The 24,681-nt window shown below is 51.5% G+C and overlaps 1 protein-coding gene across 1 annotated transcript in view; it reads left to right on the top strand.

Annotated features, from left to right (window-relative positions):
* The window catches only part of PCNT (pericentrin), a 96,602-nt gene extending 79,256 nt beyond the window's left edge, over positions 1 to 17,346 (top strand). Inside the window, exons 35-45 of the mRNA XM_058661523.1 lie at positions 142 to 292; positions 875 to 1,306; positions 3,448 to 3,680; positions 4,903 to 5,005; positions 8,053 to 8,226; positions 12,702 to 12,806; positions 13,838 to 14,070; positions 15,418 to 15,494; positions 16,073 to 16,193; positions 16,775 to 16,902; positions 17,283 to 17,346. Of these exons, the coding sequence (XP_058517506.1) occupies positions 142 to 292; positions 875 to 1,306; positions 3,448 to 3,680; positions 4,903 to 5,005; positions 8,053 to 8,226; positions 12,702 to 12,806; positions 13,838 to 14,070; positions 15,418 to 15,494; positions 16,073 to 16,193; positions 16,775 to 16,902; positions 17,283 to 17,326 (1,801 nt within the window). The 3' untranslated portion in view covers positions 17,327 to 17,346. The remainder of the gene's footprint in view (positions 1 to 141; positions 293 to 874; positions 1,307 to 3,447; positions 3,681 to 4,902; positions 5,006 to 8,052; positions 8,227 to 12,701; positions 12,807 to 13,837; positions 14,071 to 15,417; positions 15,495 to 16,072; positions 16,194 to 16,774; positions 16,903 to 17,282) is intronic.
* Positions 17,347 to 24,681: the final 7,335 nt, after the last annotated feature.

Below are 24,681 nucleotides of genomic sequence, written 5' to 3'. Positions count from 1 at the left end.
TGGCCACCCTCCTGAGATGCAGTGTAGACCTAGCCAGAGTTAGCAGTCCCTGTTGCCTTGCCCTGGCTGTGACGTTTGAGGGGCAGGTCCTGGCCCCAGATGCTGGCCTGAGTCCTGGTGCCGCCTGTTGTCCCCACGCAGGTCTGCGTTGGACAGCAAGGAGAAGGACCTACAGGCTCTGCTTCAGGAGCTGGAGCGTGAGCACGCCAGGGAGCAGGCCCTGCAGACCCAGCTGGAGGAGGAGCAGCAGCAGCACCTGCAGAGGGAGGCCCAGAGCTCCAAGTCCCTGGAGGTACCCGAGCAGCTCCCAGGGCCCTGGGCGTGAAGGGTGCTCCCCTTTCCCCGCCTCTTTTTACAGCTTATGTTGGCATTTCCCGTGGGGCGGTTTTGGAGGCAGAAGTAACGGAAATGGCTGGTTTGCCACAGGATCACTGTGGCGTTCTCAAGGCCCACCGATGGCCCCAGTAGCTTGGGGTCTGCGCCCAGATCAGATGCAGGCTGGGCATGTTACCATTGTGTTCAGTAACAGATGCTCTTGAGTTCAGCCCCAAGGTAGGGTGAGCACTGTTTACCGGCGCAGTACATGGGGTCAGAGCAGGCGGGCGCTGCGTGTCTGCGTGTCCTGGGTGCTGTGATTTGGGGGAAGGGACGGAGGATGCCCCTGGATCCTTGTGCACGCTCATGTGTGTTTGCTCATTGCCACTTGTATATGCTTAGGAAAATGAGTTAGTGTGCGATGTTTGTACCTATTTGTATCTGTGGGATCCATCTCTGAAGCAGTAATTGCCGGGTCAAGATGTATATGCAGAACTTTGGGGATGAAAACGCTGAGTATCTTCCTAATGCTTGCTGTCTCACGTGCTCCCCGACACAGGAGCTGAGGCTGGCGCTGGAGAAGCAGTCTGCTCGGAACAGCCGACTGTGTGTCGCACTGAAGCATGAGCAGGCCGCCAAGGACAATCTTCAGAAGGAGTTGCAGATTGAGTCTTCCCGCTGCGAGGCCCTGCTGGCTCAGGAACGTGGCCAGCTCTGTGAGCTCCAGAAGAGCCTGGGGGCTGAGAAGAGCCGCTCGCGGGAGCTGTCGGAGGCCTTACAGCATGAGCGGCTCCTGACGGAGCAGCTGAGCCGCCGGGTGCAGGAGGGACCGGCGCAGCACGCTCTGCTGTGGAAGCTGAAGGAAGAGAAGTCGCGTGCAAGCGAGCTGCAGGCCGTGTTGGACAGAGTGCAGCAGCAGGCTGTGCAGGCGCAGCACCAGCTGCAGGCTGAGGCCCAGAAGCGCTGTGAGGAGCTCAGGCGGGAGAAGGAGGTGGGAGAACCAACCCTCTTCAGGCAGGGCCAGAGTTGAGGGTGCAAGAAGGGCACAGGGATGCTCGGGCGAGTAGGGAGGACCAAGGGGCAGAGCCCTCCCAGAGCTGTTGTGGCGGCCTGGGCAAGGCCCGGGTGTGCTCCCAAGGCCCTCAGCATGCTGGGTGTGTGTGGCTTTGCCTCTGGACTTGGACTTCCCGCAGAGCTGTAGAGTTGTCTGCCTGCCTGTGCTGCTGTGCAAGCCCCCTTGTGCAATGTCACACATGTCCATCACACACAAAGCCCGGCCTGTTTAGTAGGGATCTCATCCAGTCTGTGGCTAAGTCTTCTGACCCATGGGGAGGAGCGACCTCCCATTTCTTTAGGACTTCCTTCATTTCTTCCAGAGCACAAGCTTTGTACTTCTGATGACTTTATTACATTTTGATTGAGTTGCTTTGTTTTTACTGACACTATTCTGCTGTGATCTTGTCTCCTGTGAGCCTGCTGAACTTACTGGGTCCTGCATTTCAGTGGGATTTTCTGCCTGTGAGGTCTGGCTGCCTCCAGGTAGACAGGCCTCATTTCTGGCCTCTTGTCCGGCCTGCTTCCTCTGGCCAGTACCTTGCTGGCTAGAAGTGGTGAGAGGGGACGTCCTTGGCGTCACCTGGCATGGCGAGTGGATGTTCAGCTGCTTTCTGCTCAGGGTGGCATTAGCTGTGGGCTTGTTTTAGGTGCTGTTAGAGGCAGTTCCCTTCTGTTGCTTGTTCTTTTGCTCTTGTTGTTTTAAAATCATGAATGAGTGTTAGGTTTTATTAAGTGTTTTTTCTGGGTCTGTTGGGGCCTGTGACTTTTATCTGTTGTTGCATTGTGCATGTGTGTATTTATGTGTGGGTGTGCACATGTGTATGTGATGTAGGTGTGATGTGTGTGCATGGAGGCTTGCACATTTGGTTACATGCATACATAGTGTGCGTGCGTGTGCAGAGTTACACATGTGTACGTGCTGTGTGCATTGGTATCCACCACGTATGTGCATGCTGAATGTTTGGGTGTACATGCTGTGTCTCTCTCTTGTGGAGTATTATGTGGCATATGTCCGTATACGTGGGTACCTGTGCTGTTTGTATGATTTTTCTTTTGCTCTGAGGAGCAGGTCTCTAGCTGCCTGTCATATGATTCCTTTCTGAGAACTTCCTCAAACCTTATCTAACGATTCCAGCCAATCTTTATCATTTAATTGTGATTTTGTAAAAATAGAATTGATGACACCATGATAGCTTAAAAATAACCATGTTTAAAAATGACTGGCTATTGCTCACGATGCCCCTGGTGGGAACTGTTGGTCCTGTCGGTGATGCGGGGGGTCAGACTGTCCAGGCCACAGCTGCTGAAGCCCCCCAGGATGGGAACTGCCAGCCTCAGGTGGAAAACATGCAGCTCGTCGTCTCTGCTTGTGTGAGCTGGGGATCCTGAGGAGTGCCTGGATGCAGTGGTTTGGATCTGGTTGTGGGAGAGGGTGGGATCTTTGAAGCTGACTCCTCTGGGTCTGAGTTCAGTTCTGGGGTTATCCACCGAGAGGGAGGGGCCAGCCTAGCCATCGCATCTTACTTTCCCCACAGACAGAGCCGTCTGCATTGCTGGGGGGTACTGGGTGTCCTTGCTGAGGCCTTGCCTCTCCATGCAGCACCTCTGTGCCCGCTCACTTCTGACAAGGTCAGCTCTCTGTCTCTGCCCACTGGGCACTCCTGTACAGAGGGGCAGGCCAGGACCTGTGAGCTGGGGAATCCAGAAGGCCTGGCTCCAACAGCAAGTGCTTGGCCTGCCTGTGTCTGTTGGCACAGTGTGTGTGCGGAGGATGTGTATGTGTGTGCTTGGGGCTGCTGGCTGTATGGCTTGCTTCAGTCATGCCGGCCTGACTGACACCTTAGGAAGCACCCTGTGGATCTGAGCCGTGTGGAAGAGGCCCTTGGGCTACTGTGTGCCCAGTATGCACTTTTCCTGCCTTGCTCTGTGGGGCCTTTGGTGAGGACCGTGTGCAGAACACTGACTTACTGTTAAGGCTCCTGGTGCTGGTGTGGAGGGCCTGCCCTGGTATGTGACTGTCCTTGGGTTTCTTGGAAAACTCACGAAGGGCTCTTGTGTGTTTTACATCAATGACAGCGAGAACTGGAGCTGCAGCGGCAGCGTGATGAGCATAAGATCAGGCAGCTTCAGCAGACGGTGAGAGCCCTGGAGGCCAGAGAGGCGCCACCGCGGGCTGGGGGCCCCCGCGCGGCCGACAGCTCCGAGTTGGACCAGCTGCAGGAGCGGCACCAGAAGCTGGAGAAGATAAGGCAGCAGCTGCTCGGGGCTGCTGGGCTGCTGACCGGATTCATCAACCAGACCATGGACAGGTGGGGGCTGGCCTCTTGGCCACTTTCTGGGATCTGGGCCTCTGTCCCATTTTTCTGTAGGTTTTGTGCAGTGGTGAACAGGACTGCGGAAAGACTGGCAGGTTAGGGTGAAGGGGTGAGCAAAGCGGCCTGGGTCAGCGTCGTCCTTTTCTCCGTGTGTAGGCTTCTGGCTGAGACAGTTTTCCTGGCTGCACCCGGACTTTTTTTCTTTTTAAAGATTTATTTGTTTTTATTGGAAAGTCAGATATACAGAGAGGAGTAGAGACAGAGAGAAAGATCTTCCATCCAATGATTTAATCCCCAAGTGACTGTAACGGCCAGAGCTGAGCCAGTTCGAAGCAAGGAGGCAGGAGCTCCTCCAGGTCTTCCACACAGGTGCAGGGTCCCAAGGCTTTGGGCCATCCTCGACTGCTTTCCCAGGCCACAAGCAGGGAGCTGGATGGGAAGTGGAGCTGCCGGGATCAGAACCGGCACCCACATGGGATCCCAGCGTATTGAAGGCAGGAACTTTAGCCACTAGGCCATGCTGCCGGCCCGTGCAGTTGAACTTTGTAGGAGAGCACATGGGGAAGTGAGCATTTGTAGCACAAAGCAGCTGAGTGTGGGTGTGTAGCCACGCTCCTTGTCCCGGGGGTAAGTGGGAGGTTCTTGATTTGCACAGAAATATGTGCCCACAGGCTCTGCCACCGTGCTTTGGTTGCCAGTCCCCCATCCCCTTTTATGGAGAAAATATATCTGAGTGAAACAGTTCATGAACATGCACTGATAACCCGCACAAAATGTTCTGGAACCTAAAGAGTTATGCTAGGTAAACTATTTTTCTCTAAAACAAACAAACAAACAAACAAATTTATTTATTTGAAAGAGTGATGGGGATTTTTTTCCTCTGCTGGTTCAACTCCCCAAGTGCCTGCAACAGCTAAATTGGGCCAGTCTGAAGCCAGGAGCCTGGAACACCATCCTGCCCCCTGATGTGGATGGTAGGGTATAGCGTTTGAGCTGTCACTGGTAGGCTACCTTCCTAGGTGAAACAGCTGGGAGCTGGATCAGAAACAGTGTCAGCCTGAGCCAGCCCTCGGGCACGGAGTACCGTCGCAGGGGCAGCTGCTTGGTGCCTGCAGCTGAGCTCATTTTCTTGGCTTGTCAGCAGGGTTCTTTAGAGCTCTGTGCAGTGGTCGCTTGGGAAGTGTACCAACTTTCCTGACTCCTGGTGACTTTTCAGGACTATTAAGGACTGGACCTCCTCCAACGAGAAGGCTGTGACGTCTTTACTGCACACACTGGAAGACCTGAAGTCTGAGTTGAGCACAGCCCCTGCCTCCCAGGTAGGGCTGAGCCTCCTTCCCAGATGGGGCAGGAGCTGAGTGAAGGGCGGCCCCCTGTCTCGGGAGGTTGTTGTGGCAGCTCGGAGGCTTTATCCTGTGCATCTTGCATGGGGGGGAATACGCAAGAGCGAGCATTCTGGGCCTGGCTTCTTTTACTCGCTGTCATGTCCTCCAGTTCTGTCCATCTGATGCAGAACACGGCTTCCAATCTTTTATGGCTGAATACTAATCCCTGGTGTTTACATACCACACTGCGCTTACCCATTCGTCTGATGAAGGACATGATTGTGGTGAACGTGGTGAAACACGTGCTGTTTGATGTGATAATCTCTTGTCTTCCGGCTGTACACCCGCTTGCCCCTCTGCCCGCAGGCTCCAGGCTGATCTGCCTTGTTGGAGTAGTAGTGGACTACTCTGGTAGGAGTGGGCAGGAGTGGACTTCCTGGATCGTGCGGCAGCCCTAAAGAGCTCTGTGCTGTTGTCCAAGGTGACTGTGCATTCCCACCAGCACTGCCCGAGTCCCCCTTTCTGCACCCCCTCAACAGCACAGCCACAATCACGGGTGAATCTCATTGTGGGTTTTTTTTTTTTTTTTAAGATTATTTTTATTACAAAGTCAGATATACAGAGAGAAGGAGAAACAGAGAGGAAGATCTTCCACCTATGATTCACTCCCCAAGTGAGCTGCAACATCCGGTGCTGTGCCTATCCGATGCCGGGAACCAAGAACCTCTTCCAGGTCTCCCACAAGGGTGCAGGGTCCCAATGCATTGGGCCGTCCTCGACTGCTTTCCCAGGCCACAAGCAGGGAGCTGGATGGGAAGTGGAGCTGCCGGGATTAGAACCGGCGCCCATATGGGATCCTGGCATGTTCAAGGCAAGGACTTTAGCCACTAGGCCATGGCGCCAGGCCCCTCATTGTGGTTTTGATGGCGTTTCACTGAGGGCACTTTTTCGTATCTGTTGGCTGTTTGTGTTTCTTCTTTTGAGCTGTCTGTTCGGGTCCTTTGTCTTTTCTGAGCCGCACTGGCTTTTGGAGTCTGATATTGTGATATGATCTGTTTGTGTGATATTAGCTTGCTCATACTTCACTCTGTTGGTTGGATCTAGTATGATCTCTTGTGTCTAATTTGACTGTTGTCGTCTATGCTTTGGGGTCGTTCTGAGGAGTCTGAGACTAATGTAAGTCTTGGAGCATTATCACCTTGCAAGGTGAGAGACAGCTGTGTTGGGGAGTGTTGCCTGGCAGCTAGCGGCAGACAGGGTTCTCCACAAACTGCAGGTGAAGGCCTGTTGTTCCAGGGGTCACACACCCACAGTGGTTGTTCAAGGTGGGCAGGGCACAGGGGAGCTGCCCTCACCTCCCACAGGGCATGCCAATGTGATGATGCTGGGGCTTGTGCCCTGAAGACCAGGTCCTGCGCTAGGCGATGCAGGATCTGCTGGTGGTGCTGAGCCCCTCCAAGTTGAGAGCAGGCGGCTGGATGGTGCAGAGCAGGCGAGCATGGCTCTAGGCCACAGCTGTGGGCACAGAGACCTGCTCTCTGCCCAGCAAGGGCCCTGACTCTGGTAGCTCCTGGCAGTGGCAGGGCTGCTTGCTGTCCCTGAGTCAATATAGTTCAGCAGATACTCCTACATGGCAGATCAGCCTGGAGCCTGCAGGCAGAGGAGGCAATGTACACTCTGTTTTGAGAACAGAGTAGCTTGGTGGGATCCCAGTGTTCCCTCTAGGCTGGATTTAAAGTCAATGCGGGAAGGCTGGGGCTGTGCGTTAGTGGGTAAAGCTGAAGATTTCTTTCTGTATTTGAAATGCAGAGTTAAGCGAGAAAGGGAAAGCTTCTGCTTACTGGTTCACTGCCCAAGTGGTTGCAACAGCCATTGCAGGGCCAGGCTAGAGTCGGGCTTCATCTGGTCTCCCATGTGGGTGCAGGAGCCCAAGGAGTTGAATCATCCTTCACTGCTTTCCTAGGCCATTATCAGGGAGCTGGATCAGAAGTGGAGCTGTTGGGACTTGAACCAGCACTCGTGTGGGATGCTAACATTGTAGGTGGTGGCTTACATTGTTACATCTCAACTCTGGTCCCAGTTTTTTTTGTTACAGAGAAAGAGGGAGAGACAGAAAAAGCTCCTCCATCAGCGGGTTCATTCCCCAGGTATGCTAGGAACCTGGAACTGTATCCACGCCTCCCTCAGTGGTAGCAGGAGGCCAGGTATATTAGCAGGAAGCTGGATCGGAACTGAAGCAGCTATAATTCAAACTGGTGCATCATATGGGATGCTGGCACCACAAGAGGTGGCTTAACATGCTTTGCCACAACGCTGGCTGTTCCCCTTTTTATTGTTGATCACTTATCTTCCCCGCCCCCCATTCTCACTGCTTCATCTTACCTGGGTGAGCGCGGGGGCACTGGTCCTATGACGTGATGCCTGGTGCCCTGCACATCCTGTTGCATGTTATGTTCCCTGTGGGTTCTCAGCTCTGCTGCTAGTGGCATGTGCTGGTTGTCTGCACTCCCTTCCTCCCGGTCATTCACGCTGCATGGCCTGGGTTGTGACCTGGGTTGCTGGTCTGTAGGAGTTGTGGCTCTGCTCTGTGAGTACTGATATCCTGGTTCTGCTGGCTCTGTGGCTCCACGTCCCTGAGGGGCTGCAGGGGAAGTAGGGTGCAGCACTAGTCCACCATTCCCTGAGCCACCTGCCCTCTGACCTCACGGGGTGTTGTTGGCTGACGTGGTTGACAGAGGAGTTGTATCCTGTAGCCAGTTTGTTCCTGACTGTAGAAATAGAAGTGCTGGGTTTTAGGGGGCTTAAACATCTGCGCTTCACATCTTCATTGGAACAAGTCAGAGTCTGGACCACAGGCCTGCGTCACTGGTGTCGTGTGCTCTGGTGTGAAGCCTGTTTCCAGACTGTCGCTGGACTGCTCTGCCCAGCGTGGCAGTGTCCAGTCCCGCCCCGCTGTGCCCATGAGAGTTGGGAACAGAGCACACTCTTGCCTCGCAGCAGACGCTTCTTAGAGATTGGGGTCGTGACTTTGCTTTTTCCAGAAGAAATCGGCAGCAGAGCTCCAGGTGCAACTTGTGGACGTCCTCCTGAAAGACAACGATTCTCTGACCAAAGCCCTCAGCACCCTGACCCGGGAGAAGGCGGAGCTGTGCAGGGCCGTGTCCAGGCTGGAGAAGACCCTGAAGCAGCATCTGCACAGGGGCTGCGCCCTCAGCGTACGTACTGCCTCCTCCAGGCTGGCCCTCGGTGTCCTGCTCCGCCTCGTGTGAAGTGTGGTGTTATCTGCTGTCTTCCTTCTCAGTGTTGATATTTTACAAAGCATCTGTTTTTGATGAAGTCCATTGTCTCATGTGTTTTACTTTGCACATTTAATTCTACGATGCATTTTTTAAAAGATGTATTTATTTTTATTGGAAAATCAGATATACAAAATGGAGGAGAGACAGAGAGGAAGGTCCTCTGTCCAGTGATTCACTCCTGAAGTGACTGCAGCAGTCGGAGCTGAGCCGATCCTAAAAGTTGATTTTCATATACCTGAAAGGCAGAAAGAGTAGTCTTTTTGTTAGTTTGCCCGTCAAATGTTTGCAGTGACAGATTGTTTCAAGCCATAACTGGGAACTCTGAGCTTCATCCAGATCTCCACTGGGGAGTCAGGGACCCCAGCACAACCTCTGGATCTACACCTGAGGGTCAGGGACCCCGGGACAACCTCTGGATCTCCCACATGGTTGCAGGAGCAAAAGCACCTTGGCCGTCTCCCGCACCTTCCCAAGCACATTAGCAGGGAACTGGACTTGAAGTGGAGCAACCGGGGTTTAAACTGCTGCCCAGATGGGATGCTGGCCCTGCAGGTAGCAGCTTTACCCCACTTTCCAGTGCTGGCCCGCTGAATGTTTTTATGGTTTTAGGAGCTAAGTTGTGGCTTGTGTTGTGACACACTTGGAAGACTTCCTTTCTCCATGGAGTTGTCTGTTTCAGGTCAGCCATGTTTGTGTTTGCTTCTGTCCCGTAGCCCTGTGCTTTACTTTGGAGAGGTCAGCCATCTTCCCATATTGATGAGTGAGAATCCTCTAACTGCTCCTTTCAAATTATCTGGCTGTACTTCCTGTAACTTTTTAGAATCCTGCTTGTTTTTACACTGTGATTGTTTTAAATCGAACAAATGGTACAGTTGCTTTGAAAGTTGTTGGCACTTCCTTCAAAGGTTGGACAGTTACTGTGTTATCTGACAGTTGTAAATCTTGATCCTAGAGATATGTTTACATTAAAACTGAGATGCTGCTTCACATAGTTGTCGCTCATAATAACCAAAACATGGAAATAATCAGAATGCGATAACGTATCTACAAATAGAAGATTACATGGGAATAAGAAAATACTTGCACTTCTACACCATGTGTGAGCCCCCAAAATGTGGTGCTCAGTGCGAGATGCCAGGCACTGAGGACTCCAGTCTGTCCACTCCATGTGCAAGGGATCCAGTTAGGCAGATCTGCAGGCAGACAGACGGTACATGCAGAGTGCCTTAGGGTTGGCTGCAGAGATGGCTGCACAGCCTGGGCAGATTTGGTAGTATGTGAATTGTATGCCCATAAAGCTATTTCTTTAGAGGGCCTGGAGCAGCGGTAGCCTAGTGGCTGAAGTCCTCACCTTGGGATCCCATATGACGCTGGTTTGTATCTCAGCTGAGCCACTTCCCATCCAGCTCCCTGCTTGTGGCCTGGGAAAGTAGTGGAGGACGGCCCAAAGCTTTGGGACCCTGCACCTGCGTAGGAGAGCAGGAAGCAGTTCCTGGCTTCAGATCGACTCAGCTCCGCTCCGGCCATTGCGGCCACTTGGGGAGTGAATCAGTAGGTGGAAGATCTTCCTCTCTGTCTCTCCTCCTCTCTGTATATCTGACTTTCGAATAAAAATAAATAAATCTTAAAAAATAAATATTTTAACATAATTCCTTTTAAAAATATTTTTGGAAGAACTGTGCTGTCTTCGATACATAAACTTAACATATTTCTTCTTGTGTTTATATCTGAGTTTTTTGCTTTAGTGTTGTAAGTGAGGGAGGCAGAGTCTTAAAATGCTTCGCCCACTTACATATTGCATTTTCAGGATGCTACCATTAGTTAAAAATTCCTGGTGGCTGTTCATGACTGCTAATAGAGATACACTTAATTTTGAAAATGTATTTATTTGTTTGTTTGAAAGCCATAGTTACAAACAAAGGGAAGAGACAGGCAGAGAAGCGATTAGGCGAGCTGTGGTTGGTGAATGCAATGGATGCAAGAGACCCCTTTTCTTCCTACTTGGTAGACTTTTTATTGTGATGAACTTCATTGCATTTTTTTTTTATATATAGTCACAGGATTTTTCTTGTTCTATTAGTGGAGTGGGTTGTATTGGTTTTTGAATGTTGGGTTTACCTGGTCACTCACAACCACATCCTGGCTTGATGTGTGTTTCCAGTGTGGGTATCGCTGGGTTTGATGTGTTAGTGTGCTGTTCAGCACTTCCTGCCAGCTTTCTTGAGCCATGTGGGTTGTGTTTCCTTTCGTTGTATTGTCTTTGTAGTGATTCTGGCCTTAGAAAGAGATTGTGTAGAGCTGATGTGGTTTTTAATGTCAACAGTTATTGAAACTTAGCAGTTAAATCTTCTGGGCCTAGTATTTTTTTTGCTGGGAAGATGCTAATGAGAGATATGCTATGTGCTAGCAGGTGGAGGACAGTTAGAGTTACTTTTTCTGCTCTCTGAAATGTGAGGATTTTCCAGCCACAAGCAGTCTCTGGCAGACAGCAGTGGTGAGCCCACAGGTGAACGGCTCACTGCGCACAGCCTCCCCCACTCCAGGTGCTCCCAGGAAGTCCCGGCTGTGACCTGTGCTGCTCTGATTGGTGAGCTGTTAAGTTGGGGTTGTTGTGATCCCTTCCCAAGGAGCTGTTTGTTGGAAGAGACATTTAGGGTCAGGCAGGTGAAGAACCAGATGGAAGAGGGCGATAGGGCCAGGTCTAGTGAAGGGGCGGAGCTTCCATATGTACCCCATTACCCAAGGCCCATGTCTGGTGAAGGGGCGGAGCTTCCATATGTACGCCATTACCCAAGGCTCATGTCTGGTGAAGTGGCAGAGCTTCCATATGTACCCCATTACCCAAGGCCCATGTCTGGTGAAGGGGCGGAGCTTCCATATGTACCCCATTACCCAAGGCCCTCTCTGTAACTGCAGCTTGTGCAGACCTGGCCCTGCAGCCTGGCTGAGAAGTACGGTGTCACTCATGGAAGCGTGATCCATGGTTGGCTCCCCTGGAAGCCAACCTCTTACCCTGAGCAGGAACGTGCTTGGAGGTGCAGAAGATGCTCCTGCTTTGAGGAAATCCCAGGACCTGGAAATGAGCCCCATGTCACTCAGGAAATGACACAGCAGCTGAGGTTGAGGTGTCCTCTTGGGCCCTGTTCACAGGGTTCCAGGAGATGGACGAGAACCACAGGTCCCAGGGGTGCTGAGTTGTGGCCTCTTTGAGTGGCAGGTTGGTCAGTCTGGCTGGAATCTTCTAAATCCGGATCCTACATCCCAAACAATGAGCTTTGGTGTCAGTGAAATTCTCCCTAGATTTTCTATTTCCAAGTATCTTGATAATTATTTTTAAAATTCTTACTTAATTAGAAGGTATCCACTGGTTCCCTCTCTCAGTGCACATGAGGCTCAGGGCAGGACGAAGCCCAGAGTTCCACACCGTTCTCCCGAGACCTTGGCTCAGGGGATGCCTTAGTAGAGAGCTGGATCAGAGCTGCAGTGAGACTCCACCCCAGTGCTCCAGTATGGGCTGCAGACACCAGTGATGGCTTCACCCCACCTCACATGCCTACATACTGTTCCTCCCCCCACCCCTGCATTGATTCTTCTGCTGTAGTTACTTAAAGTGAAGCTTAAATAGTAAATTTGAGACTTCTCACATGTAAGCATTTAATACTAAAGATCGCCCTTTTAATAAGATTTATTTCATTCATGTATTTGAAAGGCTAGTTCACTTTCAGATGGTCACAGTGGCCAGAGGGTTGGGACTCGAGTGGTCTCCCACCAGGGAAGCGAGCATCACAACTTTCTCTTTTCTCTTAGGGCAACCTGTTAACCCTGGCTCATTATTAGAATGTTCAGTTTCTAGATGTCCAGGGATTCCGTCTTGCCTTTGACTTGTGTTTTAAATCCGTCACCGTGAGAAAACATTCTCTGAATAACTTCAGTACTTTTACATTTGCCAAGGTTGTTCTCACCCACTATCTAGTATGTTCTGCACACACATGTGAATGCAACTATGCAAGCCTTTAAGCTTTTGAATTTGAAGGTATTTACAAATAGTTGGATGTTCAGTTTTTATACTAAAAGGCACTTTTGGTGCAGTCCTACATTAATAAATGGCAGTAATAAGACCCTGGAGGTTAAGTAACAGGCAGACTGAGGCTCGTTTAGCTACCTGGCCCCACTTTAAGACATGCTGCGGCTGTTGAGGATGTGGCATGGTACGCAGTCCGGACAGCCCAGCCTCTCCAAGTTCTGCAGGAGTCCTGGAAGAAGACCAGGGAAGAGAGCAGGGATTTGTGTAGGCTGCAGGGCAGAGGCTGTGAATCCTAGCCTACTCTGCTCTTTGTCATTCTTCCCACAGAGTTCTTGTTGAAGTATGGCTCTGTTGTGATTCTTTACAGAGGTCAGATCGCTCTACATGGAAGCCAGAGAGGGCAGCTCTGCAGAGTTCAGCGGGACAGCCGGTGCCAGCTGCAAGCGAGGAAGCAAATACCTACAGCATTAGAGTAAGAGTTGGGGGTGGGGCGAGGAGACAGGCCTGCTATATCAGTGAGCAGGAGTGGGCAGGGCTGGGGCGAGGACACACCTGCTACATCAGTGAGCAGGAGTGGGAAGGGGTGGGGCGAGGAGACAGGCCTGCTACATCAGTGAGAGCAGGAGTGGGCAGGGCTGGGGCGAGGAGACACACCTGCTACATCAGTGAGAGCTGGAGTGGGCAGGGGTGGGGCGAGGAGACACGCCTGCTACATCAGTGAGAACAGGAGTGGGCAGGGGTGGGGCGAGGAGACACGCCTGCTACATCAGTGAGAGCTGGAGTGGGCAGGGCTGGGGCGAGGAGACAGGCCTGCTACATCAGTGAGAGCAGGAGTGGGCAGGGGTGGAGCTTGCAGGACTGTTCCTGGAACCATCCAGTTCTGAGTAGGACTTACTGTCGCCATGTATTGCAGCCGCGTTGCTGCTGTTTGTGGTGCAGCATCTTAGTCTGGTGGGATGCTGGCTCTGTACTGAGGGGCCGGGCTTGTGACCTCTCGGGCAGTGTGAATGGTCTCTAGCCTTATAACACCCTCAACATTGTTTGTTGGTCATGGGAGAAGCTGGGGAGAAGCCTGTTGGGAGTTGGACACAGATTTCCTGGCTGCACACCACCACCCCAGCTCCCATAGTGATGTCTGCTGGGGCTGAGACCTCACCCACCTCAACTAGTTGCGACTTTATTGAAGTATGTGGGCCCAGACCCAGTGCTGACTGGCACTGCTGTGGAGGAGGGGCCGGTGCTTGTGCATGTCATCGCGGAACGCAGTTCTTAGATGTGCAAAAGGATCTTTGCAGTCCTGAAGTGACGTTGGCTTCTGAATATGCTCAATTGTGCAACATCGAAATGAAACATTATCACTTCTCAACCCAGAGTCATTTCTGGCTGCAGATAGCGCTGGGAGGTTTTTCAGAGGGTCAGCCAGAGCCTTCTGTGAGAAGAGTAACCAGAGCCGTGCTCTGGGAGCCGGCCGTCAAGATGTCTGTGTTTCCTTTTTGTTTTCAGATGGAAAAGTTGTACCTGCATTATTTGAGGGCAGAGAGCTTTAGAAAAGCCCTCATCTATCAGAAGAAGTACCTGCTGCTGTTGATCGGTGGGTTCCAGGACTCGGAGCAGGAGACGCTCTCCATGATCGCACACCTCGGCGTGTTTCCCTCCAAAGCAGATAAGAAGGCGAGCGGGTCGCGCCCCTTCACCAAGTTCCGCACGGCTGTCAGGGTGGTCATCGCGGTGTCACGGTAAATCCAACTACCAGCTCAGCCAGCAGCACACTTGGGGTTCCCAGGTGATCTCACTCCTGAACCCCACTGTTTCCCATTCTGAGTGGCCTTAAAGTTATGTTGTGTCAAATTGGAAATTTTTGTTACAGAGGAATCTCCTGTCCCTTGCTGGCTTCACACAAGCGCCTTGGTCACAGAGGTGCAAACGTTTAGTAATGTGCAAACTGGCTTTCAGTCTGAATTCTGTTGGCTGTGTTTTAGGTTTGTGTTCTGGGCATGAATGTGGAGGGTGGTGATCTTGAGCCTGTGAACATGGTGGCCACACTGACTTCACGCTGTCCTGCGACTCTGTTGGGACCTGCCTGCCACCAGTGCCCCACAGTGTGTCCACCTGTATGGGTCCCAGGACCCCGTCTGTGACTCTGCTCCATTCTTTCTGTTTCTTTCTGAGCTGTTGGGAGTTTAGTTATTTCAGAATTCACAGTGATGAAAGTTCATTTCATCGTGCAGTTTTAAAATCTGTTTTTAAGATTTATTGATTGATTTGAAAGAGAGGAAGAGAGAGAGAGAGAGAGAGATCTGTCTGCTGTTTGCTCCCCAGATGGCCGCAGTGGCCCAGGCCTGAGCTAGACTGCACAACCTGGCTTTCTGCACAGGTGCTGGAGCCCAGCCACCTGGGGGCTGTTTTCTGCTTTTTCCCGGCCATCAGCTGGGAGTTGGATCAGAAGTGGAGCAGCCCAGAGTTGAATTAGCTCCCATATGGGATGTGTCTAGGTTGTCGCTTTGCCTGCTGGACTACCATTCTGTCTTCTAAAATTTGCTGAATTTGAAGATTGCACGTCCACTAAGGTGCAGCCGTGTCTGCTCAGCCCTGTCTGAGGCATGTGCTGCTTGGGTGCTGTTGTCCACTTGTGCAGTGCAGGGTGCCAGGCAGAAGATGGGGTCACCAGGACCCTTGCCCTCCCCTAGGCTCAGGGCCCTGGTCTCCACACATCCCTTTCTTGAGCCAGTTAGGTGGCACCAGTGGTGGGATGGAGACAGGGAAGAGTCATGAAAAGTTGAGGATCAGCGTTGTGTTCCCCGACACTGGTGTGTGCCTGACGTGTCTTGGGGTGTGTGGGCAGGGTGAGGGCTGGCTCACTTGGGGTCAGAGGTGCTGAGCTTGGGAGAGGTCCACGCCATGTGGGTGCTCAGAGGGCTCTCCAGGGGAGCCTGATTCTCCAGCCTGCAGCCAAGCTCAGCTGCCACAGGGCACGATGAATCTGGCAGCACAGTCCTGCTACTTCAGTCATGTTGGGATTTTACCTGTTCCTTTGGTTCCTGCTTTTCTCTGGTTTCAAATAGATGTTGTCTTCTTTTTTGTAGATTACGTTTTTTGGTCAGGAAATGGCAAGAAGTTGATCGGAAAGGAGCCCTGGCCCAAGGCAAAGCTTCCCGTCCAGGTATGCCCTCAGTTGCCCCTGCTCAGTCCTGCTCTCCTTAGGGCTTTCCTGCAAGGTTTTGGCCATCTCTGCCTTCAGTGGTTGGTTCCAGCAGTGCAGCTGGCACAGACAGGTGGAATAAGCACAGGAGGACTGAGAGTCACTGGGCACCATTGCTCGGTAGCATTGGCCCTGGAAGTGCTACTCTGGCTGTGTAGAATGGCCCTGTTACTCTCGAGAACTGGGTGGAAGTGCTGCCTTACACTGCTGCACCTGTGCCTTCAGGGCCGACCTTGAACTGACTGTAGTGCAGGGTCTGTGCCCAGAGTGCACACCGGCCACAGTGTGGCAGCAGAGGAGCCCTGTCCCAGCTGCTGGGGTGGCAGCCGGGACTGTCCTTCCCATCTGGATTGGGCACCAGGGTTCCTGTTGGCAGCCCTAAAGATGGGCTTTAAAGTTCCTCCTTCTCCTGAATCTGTTCCGTTGAATACTTTAACACGTCTGGAACCTGTTTTGTAGACTTGTTAAAGCTCATCGTTTTAAACTTTGGATTAATTGGTTCTTTTCATTATCCTTTTGGCATTGATAACTGGGAGAAGGACACCGAGCCTCCCGGCAGCAGCACTCCATCCCTGAGACCAGAGGGTTTCCTCCTGGCCACGCCAGAGACCTGGAGCCAGGCCCTGGACCTGCAGCAGCCCTTCCGGGAGGAAGGGGGAGGTAGTTGTGATGCTCTCGGGCTGTGGTTGCACCCATGTGAATGACTGCCCACCAGCCTTTGTGTTCCTCATGGAGCCACTTGAAGTGCCGGGTTGCCCAGGCTCAGCACAAACCAATATGGTTCCTTGAGGGGCCATGGAAGTCCAGTGATGGCCAGGGAGGTCAGGGGCTGTGGTGCCCCAGAGTACAGGGTGGGTGACTTAGGGCCCCTTTTACTTGTGGTGGTGTGGGTGAGCAAGGGGTGCTCCTTGCCCTGGGAGAGCCACACCACCAACACTGCTGGGCTTGACAGAGGACTAGGTGGGCATGCTGGCCGGCTGAGGGCTGATGGGGCAGGTTTACCCCAAGAGGAAAGACAGACCATTCCCACCCGGAACTGTGCTACACAGTGAGATAACAAGCACTGGTGGACTTGGAGGTCAGGGGTTTGTAGGCATTTCCCCCAGTTTTGAAAGCACTGTGTTCTTGTACCAGCCCCACAGTTTTCCCGTTCCCACATGTCCTTGCTCTGGCTCTCACCGTGGTACCGGCTGCTGACTGACCTCTTCCCCTTCTTTCTTGGTGTGGTGCTTTGTTTGAAGATGTACTCCATCTCCAAATGCAAGACTGGAAACAACCCCGAGTGCATCCCAAGATCCAGAACATTCCTTAACAGAGTATATTCAGCATTTAGAAATGATCCAGAGAAGACTGGAGGGAGTCCAGCCAGGTAAGCAGGCCCTTGGAAATCTTACTAGTGGAGGATAGATGGCTGCTCTTGAGCTTAGCAGTTCCAGCTTCCATTTCGATCTCCAGCATCATGACAGGGCGAGAATAGGTCCCTAAGGTCAGACACCCCCTGGTACGTGAGCCCATGTCCTTGCGGTCCGAGCTGGGTGCTTGCACTGACCAGACAGAAGCAGCATTTTGGCCAGGATGTTACTGACCCCCCTGTAAACTGAGTAATTCGAACTACTGTATGTTGGAACTGTGTTTCACATGTTTATCAAAGTTTAGGTGAATGCAGTAAAATATTTTAAAATTACTAAATTTCTGAAAGAGATGTGAAGCCTTATAACAAACTGCTATTTCATATTTCTTCATATTTAGATTCCACTTCAAAAGAATCCTGCTGCCAGAAGATTAAACACTGAATAAACTCCTGTGGCTCTTACCTGTAGCAGTTCTATCTGAGGAAAAGATGCTTTTCTTTCCTAAGAAGAGCTTGTGAAGTGGCACGGGGTGCTCGTCCCATGCTGTGGCAGAAGTGCCCGCATGTCACAACGTGGCTGCAAGGCCCAGGAGAGCGAGCCTTTTCTCTGACATCTCGGTGTCTCCTGGCCCCATGTGAGGAGGTAACGCCGGGCGCACACAACCACGGGCATGCTGCTATATGCATGTTGGCTGTTGGCAAAGCGGCCCTCCGCAGGAGTGGCTGCTCCTGAAAGGGTAAGCGGACATGGCTTCCTGATTATTTTTAAAGGTGTACAGATGGGAAGTTTGTCCAGAAATGAAAACACACACACAAAAAGAAGTAATAAATTTGAAGCACTGTTTTATTATTTGTTTGTAGACCATGTGTTGTATTCTGTTTATTTTTATTAGTTTGCTTTTCTTACAGGAAAAAAAGAAAAACCTTGGAGTTTATATTAAAAACTCTTAAGATTTTCAGCAGAACTGGACTCACTCTTTTTTTTTTTTAAGATTTATTTTTATTTTTATTTATTTATTTGTTTTTTTAAAGATTTATTCATTTTATTACAGCCAGATATACACAGAGGAGAGACAGAGAGGAAGATCTTCTGTCCGATGATTCACTCCCCAAGTGAGCCACAACGGCCGGTGCGCACTGATCCGAAGCCGGGAACGTGGAACCTCTTCCGGGTCTCCCACGCGGGTGCAGGGTCCCATTGGGCCGTCCTCAACTGCTTTCCCAGGCCACAAGCAGGGAGCTGGATGGGAAGTGGAGCAGCCGGGATTAGAACTGGCGCCCATATGGGATCCCAGTGTGTTCAAGGCAAGGACTTTAGCCGCTAGGCCACCAGGCTGGGCCCTGGACTCACTCTTATACCAGCAGCCACTGGACTGTTGTGAAAGTTCCTTGGTGTTGTCACACCCCATGTGCTGCTGCCAGTGACGGGCAGAACTCCCATATCTCCTCACGCACAGCACTGTGCAGCTCGCTCGCTCTCTTTCCCTCTCCCTCTCTCCCTCTCCTTCCCTCTCTCTCTCTCCCTCCCTCTCTCCTTGCTCACAGCATTGTGCGGCGCTTGCTCACTCGCTCTGCCTCCCTCCCTCTCTCCTCGCCCACAGCACTGTGCTGCTCCCTCTTAGCTCCTACCATGTCTTGGATCATCACTGTGAGCTCCTCAGCACGTGCCACCTGCCAGCACTGTGCTTGTCTGCCGCCTACCAGCTCACGGTGAGCGGCCGCTCCTGTTTAGCCAGAAGTCTGCTGTTCATTTGGAAGAGAGTCCTGTTTAGAAGGTTGAGCTAATCTCCCCGCTTGTGGCCTGGGAAAGCAGGAGAGGACGGCCCAAAGCTTTGGGACCCTGCACCCGCATGGGAGACCCGGAAGAGGTTCCTGGTCCCAGCATCGGATTGGCGCGTACTGGTCCGTTGCGGCTCACTTGGGGAGTGAAACATCGGATGGAAGATCTTCCTCTCTGTCTCTCCTCCTCTCTGTATATCCGGCTTTCCAATAATAATAAAATCTTAAAAAAAAAAAAAGAAGGTTGAGCTAATCATGAGGAGGGCTCATGTAAGGCCCACAGTGGAGGTGACTGCACAAACAGCTTGTTGCCACGGAAGCCTTTTACAGCAAGGAGGGGTAGGAGGCCATCTTCGTCAGTGAAGGAAAATTCTTCGCAGAAAAACAGCATATAAAACTCATATATACTGAATGAGTGATGGATCCGAGAGGCAGCATCTGCCACGCAGTTGAAGAAAGCATTCTGTGTTGGAGTTTCCCTTGTGCTTGGCAGTGGTGGAGGTGGTGTTCTCACAGCAGAGATACAGCTGTCTGCACCCTAACTGGGCATCCCATAGCTAATCTGCCTCCCGCTGAGGTCGCCAAGTGTAGCAGCAGCGGCTGGGGGGCAGGAGAGTTAGGTGTTTCTCACCTGGCCTCAGTTTCAAGTCAAACAAAGAAAAAGGAGCAGGAAGCACACCGGTACAGGGCTCCATGCCATCAGGTGCATGGTATCCATGGAAACAGTGGAGGGCTTGGCATGGGTCAGAGGATTGAGGAGCCAGCTGTACAGACCTGGCTTCTGAAGTGGGGCCAACTGCTGTCAGTCCACTATGTATGTCACAGTGTAGCAGGCTTAGAGAAATTACTATCAATGTTCTAGGATGTGCTAGTGGATATGGCGTCTGTATGCCGATGCTGCAACACAACTTGCTTTGAAATGGTCCCGTGTAAGTACACACGCACTATGTGTATATACACTGTACACACACACACACAGATGAATTTAGAAAACATGAGCAGTAGTTAGGAAGCATGGGGCTGCAGTGACCAGTTGCGTAGGTACATCATGATCACTCACTCTGACCCTGAGATACCTAGTAAAATACGGAATATTGCGTCAGAGTTCACCCTGGGAAAGATTTGGCTGCTGTGTTAAGATTTTTACGCTGTAGACTGCTCAAAGGAGGTCACCTGGTGAAGGAAGTGGGTGTCCACAGAGCACAGCTGGATGGCAACAGCCATGGGCGTGGCTTCTGGAGAAGCTGGGCGTGGCGGCCAGTCTCTGGAGAACAAATGACCCTGGGAGCCAGGAAGCAGAGACAGACCAGGTGTTCACAACCCAGCTCTGAGTGACCGGGTATTTACAACCCACAGCAACCCTAGAGAGCTCCCTCCTGTACAAGTGAACCTGATCGAACTATCTGCACTTTTTTTTTTAAGTTATACTTATTTTACTTGAAAGAGAAACATCATCCATCTGCTTCCAGTCCCCAAAGGGCTACAATGGCCAGAGCTGGACCATTCTGAAGTTAGGAGCCAAACCAGAAGTTTCTTCTGAGTTTGCTGTGTAGGTGCAGGGACCCAAGCACTTCGGCCATTCTCCACTGCTTCTCCAGGCCAGTAGCAGGGAGCTGGATGGGAAGTGGAGAAGTTGGGATGGAACCCTGATGCTGGCGCCTCAGATGGAGAACTAGCTGGATACACCATGGCGAAAGCTCCAACTTGTGGGTTTCTAACTATTGGCATAAATTTGGGAGTCGAAATCCAGCCCAACGAAAGCAGTTCCTCTGAGAGTGGATGTGTTTTATACAAGGTGGTATACAGGGCACCCAGGGATGGGCAGCAACTGAAACTCCCTTGAGACTGCAGAAACCATGACATTGTTGCTGGAATACCAAGGCCAGCATCCCTCCGGTGGGAGCTCAGCCTGGCAGAGGCTGCCTGTGGCCGAGGGACAAGGAGCAAAATGCACACCTTTTCCCTTCTGCTCTCCCTTCTCCCTACAACTGGAGAAGGCCTAGGACAGTGGCATTTCAGTAGGGCGGTCACGCTATCCTGCTTGTTTAGGCAGGAGTCTGGAGTACCTGTTGAGTGTGTCATGTGTGATGGGCGGGCAGTCACAGGCCAGGAGGCAAGGGCTCCTTTTGGAGCTGACCTGACCTAACAGGTGTCTCCTGTCCATTTTCTGGTGTCAGGAACAATATTGCAGCCTGAGCGAGTTGTAGAGTTTTAGGTGTGGGTGTTTGACCTGGTAGTTAGGACAGCCCTTGGTACATCAGTGTCCCTATAATGGAGGGCCTGGATTCAACTTCCCAATTTTGCTATCAAAACAAACCCTGGGAGGGCAGGTGGTGCGCCAGCCACGCGGGAGACCCAGGAGCCTGGGAGGGCAGGTGGTGCACCAGCCACGCGGGAGATCCAGATTGAGTTCTTGGTGGTTGGTTTTGGTCTGGCCCAGCCCTAGCTGTTGCAGGCTTTTGGGGGAGAGAATTAGCAGATGAGCGGTCTCCATAATGTATCTCTGCCTTTCAAACTGATTAAATGGAGAACAAAATCCAGAGGTTTCTTTTATTTTTTTTAAGATTTATTTTTATTACAAAGTCAGATATACAGAGAGAGGAGGAGAGACAGACAGGAAGATCCTCCGTTCGATGATTCATTCCTCAAGTGACCGCAACGGCCGGTGCTGCACTGATCCGAACCCGGGAACCAGGAACCTCTTTCCAGGTCTCTCACACGGGTTCAGGGTACCAATGCATTGGACCATCCTCGACTGCCTTCCCAGGCCACAAGCAGGGAGCTGGATGGGAAGTAGAGCTGCCAGGATTAGAACCGGCGCCCATATGGGATCCCAGCGAGTTCAAGGCAAGGACTTTAGCCACTAGACCACGCCGGGCCCAACCCAGAGGTTTCTTTTGGCTCATGGGTCTGACTCAGGTCTGAAAAACGGCATCCGTGGTTTCTCAGTAGTGGAGCTCTGAAGTGGTATCGGGCATTGCAATGTGAGACAGAAGAGGCTCTTGAGTGCGCTTTGGCCTCTCTTATGAAGCCACCAGGGTTTGATCATGGGGCCACACCAATGACCCTATATCTACTCCTAATCCTTTCAGGGAAACCTCACCTCTACAGACCACCTTTGGATTAAGTTTCTACTGTCATACCTCATAATGGAAATGAAACTCCACTGTGAGTTTTGGAGGGGACAGACCACAGAAGCGGCCATTCCTGCCTTCAGCTCCGGCATCACAGTCTGGATCTGCTCCCACGACTGCTCCTGTCTAGACCCAGCAGTTTTTCCAATCCCAATACTGAGGCCGGAATTGTATTCCCAGGTGTGGCATATGTTGCAGCCAGAGCCAGCTCAAAAACTGCTCCCTCTTGGTATAGGACGTACAAGACACACAATTCTTTGAATTATGAAAGGGGTTTTGTGGAGCTGTCTGACCACTGAGCCCTTGAACATCCCCAGTATCTCCAGGGTCTCCTGCATCAATTCTCACGCTGCTGTTCAGTTCAGTCTAATGCCACTGGTGCAAAGGAGCAATACTGATATCCCCAGGATTGGGCTACGACAGAGGACAGACAGGTAACCACACACAGTAAAAATGGGTTTTGTTCCGTGTCAGTATTTCTGACCTTTTCTGAAAGGAACAAATGAGTAACTGCACTTTGACTTTGGGAAAGAAACCACCAGTTTTGTCTCCGGGGTTCTGGTACGGTATGTAGCCACTGGTACCAGGTGATGCTTCAGGTGGCCCCAGTCAGCCTAGACTCCGTATCCATTCCTCTTCAAAGTGTTTGGGTAACTACTTTTCTGGGGTGCGGTCCTTGGAAGAGAACTTCAGTTCTGTGTAAACTGTAGGATGTGTGGGCCCTTCAAGGCATTTGCCTGCTGCTTCAGTAAACAGTTTGTTCTGAAAACTGGTTCGCTTGCAGAAGCCTAGGTGTTTTAATTTCAAACTCGTCTTCAGTTATCCATGCTTGATGGTTTTTCTTCTTTGCAATAACCATTCAGCCTTGAGGGCTGTAAAGGTAAGTCTGGCTTGGCTGCCCCTCAGACCTCTCGGCCTTTGTCAGTAGGTGCCGCCTCTTGGAATCACTGTCCCCGCTCAAGTTCTGGAGCAACTTTTCCTACTGTTCCTGCCCACAGGTGAACCATCACTGAGCACCTGTGTGGCACCCGCCTGTGACTCTCAGCTGTGGTGAACGATTTTATCGATGCCTTCACGCAGAACATCATTGCCTAGCCAGTCTTTACAGTTGGGAGCCTCTTACTGCCTTCCACCAGCCCACCACTCGACCCTTCCAACCTTGCCGTGATGTTTTACAGATACCTCTGTACATTGACAGTAGGCTTTAAAACTTGAACTTAAAATTTTCCCCCTTGAATATGGATGATTTTAAAACTAATTTGTAACGACCAGGGATGCTCAAAGTGCTGGTATATGACACCTGGGGCTAGTTCACAAAAGTCCCTGTCCCTGGACTTCGGGATCCAGCCATCATACTGCGAGGAGGCTGAGGCCCAGGGACATGACCACAGAGGGATGTGCTGACTGTGGAGGAGTAAATGAACCTTCACGGTTCTCTAGCCTCCATGGACACATGAGCTGTCCTTACTGATCCCTGATCTGTGCCTACAGAGATGATGCTTATGGTTTTAAGACACTAGGTGTGTAATGATTCGTGTTAAATACACGCTCATTCTTTGAGCCATCCTCGCGTGTGTAGCTGGCCAGCCAGCATTTTGCACACGGGGTCTTGCAAGCCTGCTCAAATAACTCAATTTTAGATTCCAGATGCCTTTGTGAAGCATGTATCTTGTGTGTGTGTACAGATTAGACGGTATGGCTTGCTACTGGCCAGATTGTCCCCTCTCTGACAAAGATGCTGGAGGCCTAATCCGCAGTACCTGTTGGTGTGACCTCATTCCACGTAGGTCTTTACAGATGATCAAGTTAGTGCTAGCTCTGGAACAGCTGGTAACCTTGTAAAAGGGGAGAATTTGGGTAAACAGGCACACAGGACCATGAATGTAGACACTGGGGTGACACATCTATCTGCCAAGGGACACTGAATGTTGCTTACAAAGTTGCACTTTTTTTTTTCCTGGTGAAGTTTTAGAAATGTTGCGGCTCTTTCTGTCCAGCTGGTTGTCTCCCGTCCAGAAAGATTTAGGCATATGGACAAGAAAGTGTGAGCCATGAAAGGTTAGCCGCTCGCTGGTGGAGGCCCAGCTGACGAAGCTGAAGAACAGGGCTGGAGTTTGTATAAGCTTTCCTGCCTGGTGGCTGTGTGTGCTAACAAGGTGAGAGCCTATGAATCACCTGTGAGGGAAAAAGGGCTCTTGGACTGGTCAGAGCTCTCAGGTCCCTGGCGGTCAGGAAGTGGCCTCCTCCAGTGACTGGCTTATGCTTCCTCAACACCTGGGAAGGAGACATGGTGCAGATTCTCTGCCCAGCACCCTGATCACATTCAGCTTCTGGGACCTCGAGACAATAAATCCCAAGCACTTTTGTTACTTTAGTACACAGGCCTTGAGGTGGGGAACACAGTCTCTCTCTCTTTTAAACTGTTTCCAGCTGAATTATGCTGAAAAGTAAATGTGGCTGGTGTCCAGCGGGTGAGGGGAAAGTCAGGCCCCAAAGGGTCGAGGAAGCTGGGAGGTCACAGGTTTTCAGAGCGTCCACCCAGGTATCTATTAACCACGGCCGCAGACTCAGCCTTTCCCAAGCACCATGAAGTAACATGCTGGGGTTTTACTGGATGGAGTTTGGTACCTGGTCTGTGTTAGGTTTGTGAGTGTGTGTGGTTTTTTTGATTTATTTTTATTGGGAAGTCAGACATACAGAGAGGAAAAACAAAAGAAGATCTTCCGTCCATTGAATCATTTCTCTAGTGTCCGCAAAGGCCAGAGCTGCACCCATCCGAAGCCAGGAGCCTGGAGCCCCCTTTGGATTTCCCACGGGGGTGTAGGGTCCTCGACTGCCGTCCTCGACTGCCTTCCCAGGCCACAATGTGCAAGGCGAGGATTTT

Source organism: Ochotona princeps, chromosome 3 (assembly GCF_030435755.1).
Source record: "Ochotona princeps isolate mOchPri1 chromosome 3, mOchPri1.hap1, whole genome shotgun sequence".
NCBI lineage: Eukaryota > Metazoa > Chordata > Mammalia > Lagomorpha > Ochotonidae > Ochotona > Ochotona princeps.
Note: the sequence above shows the minus strand (reverse complement) of the source record. Positions and strands in the feature narration are given on the sequence as shown.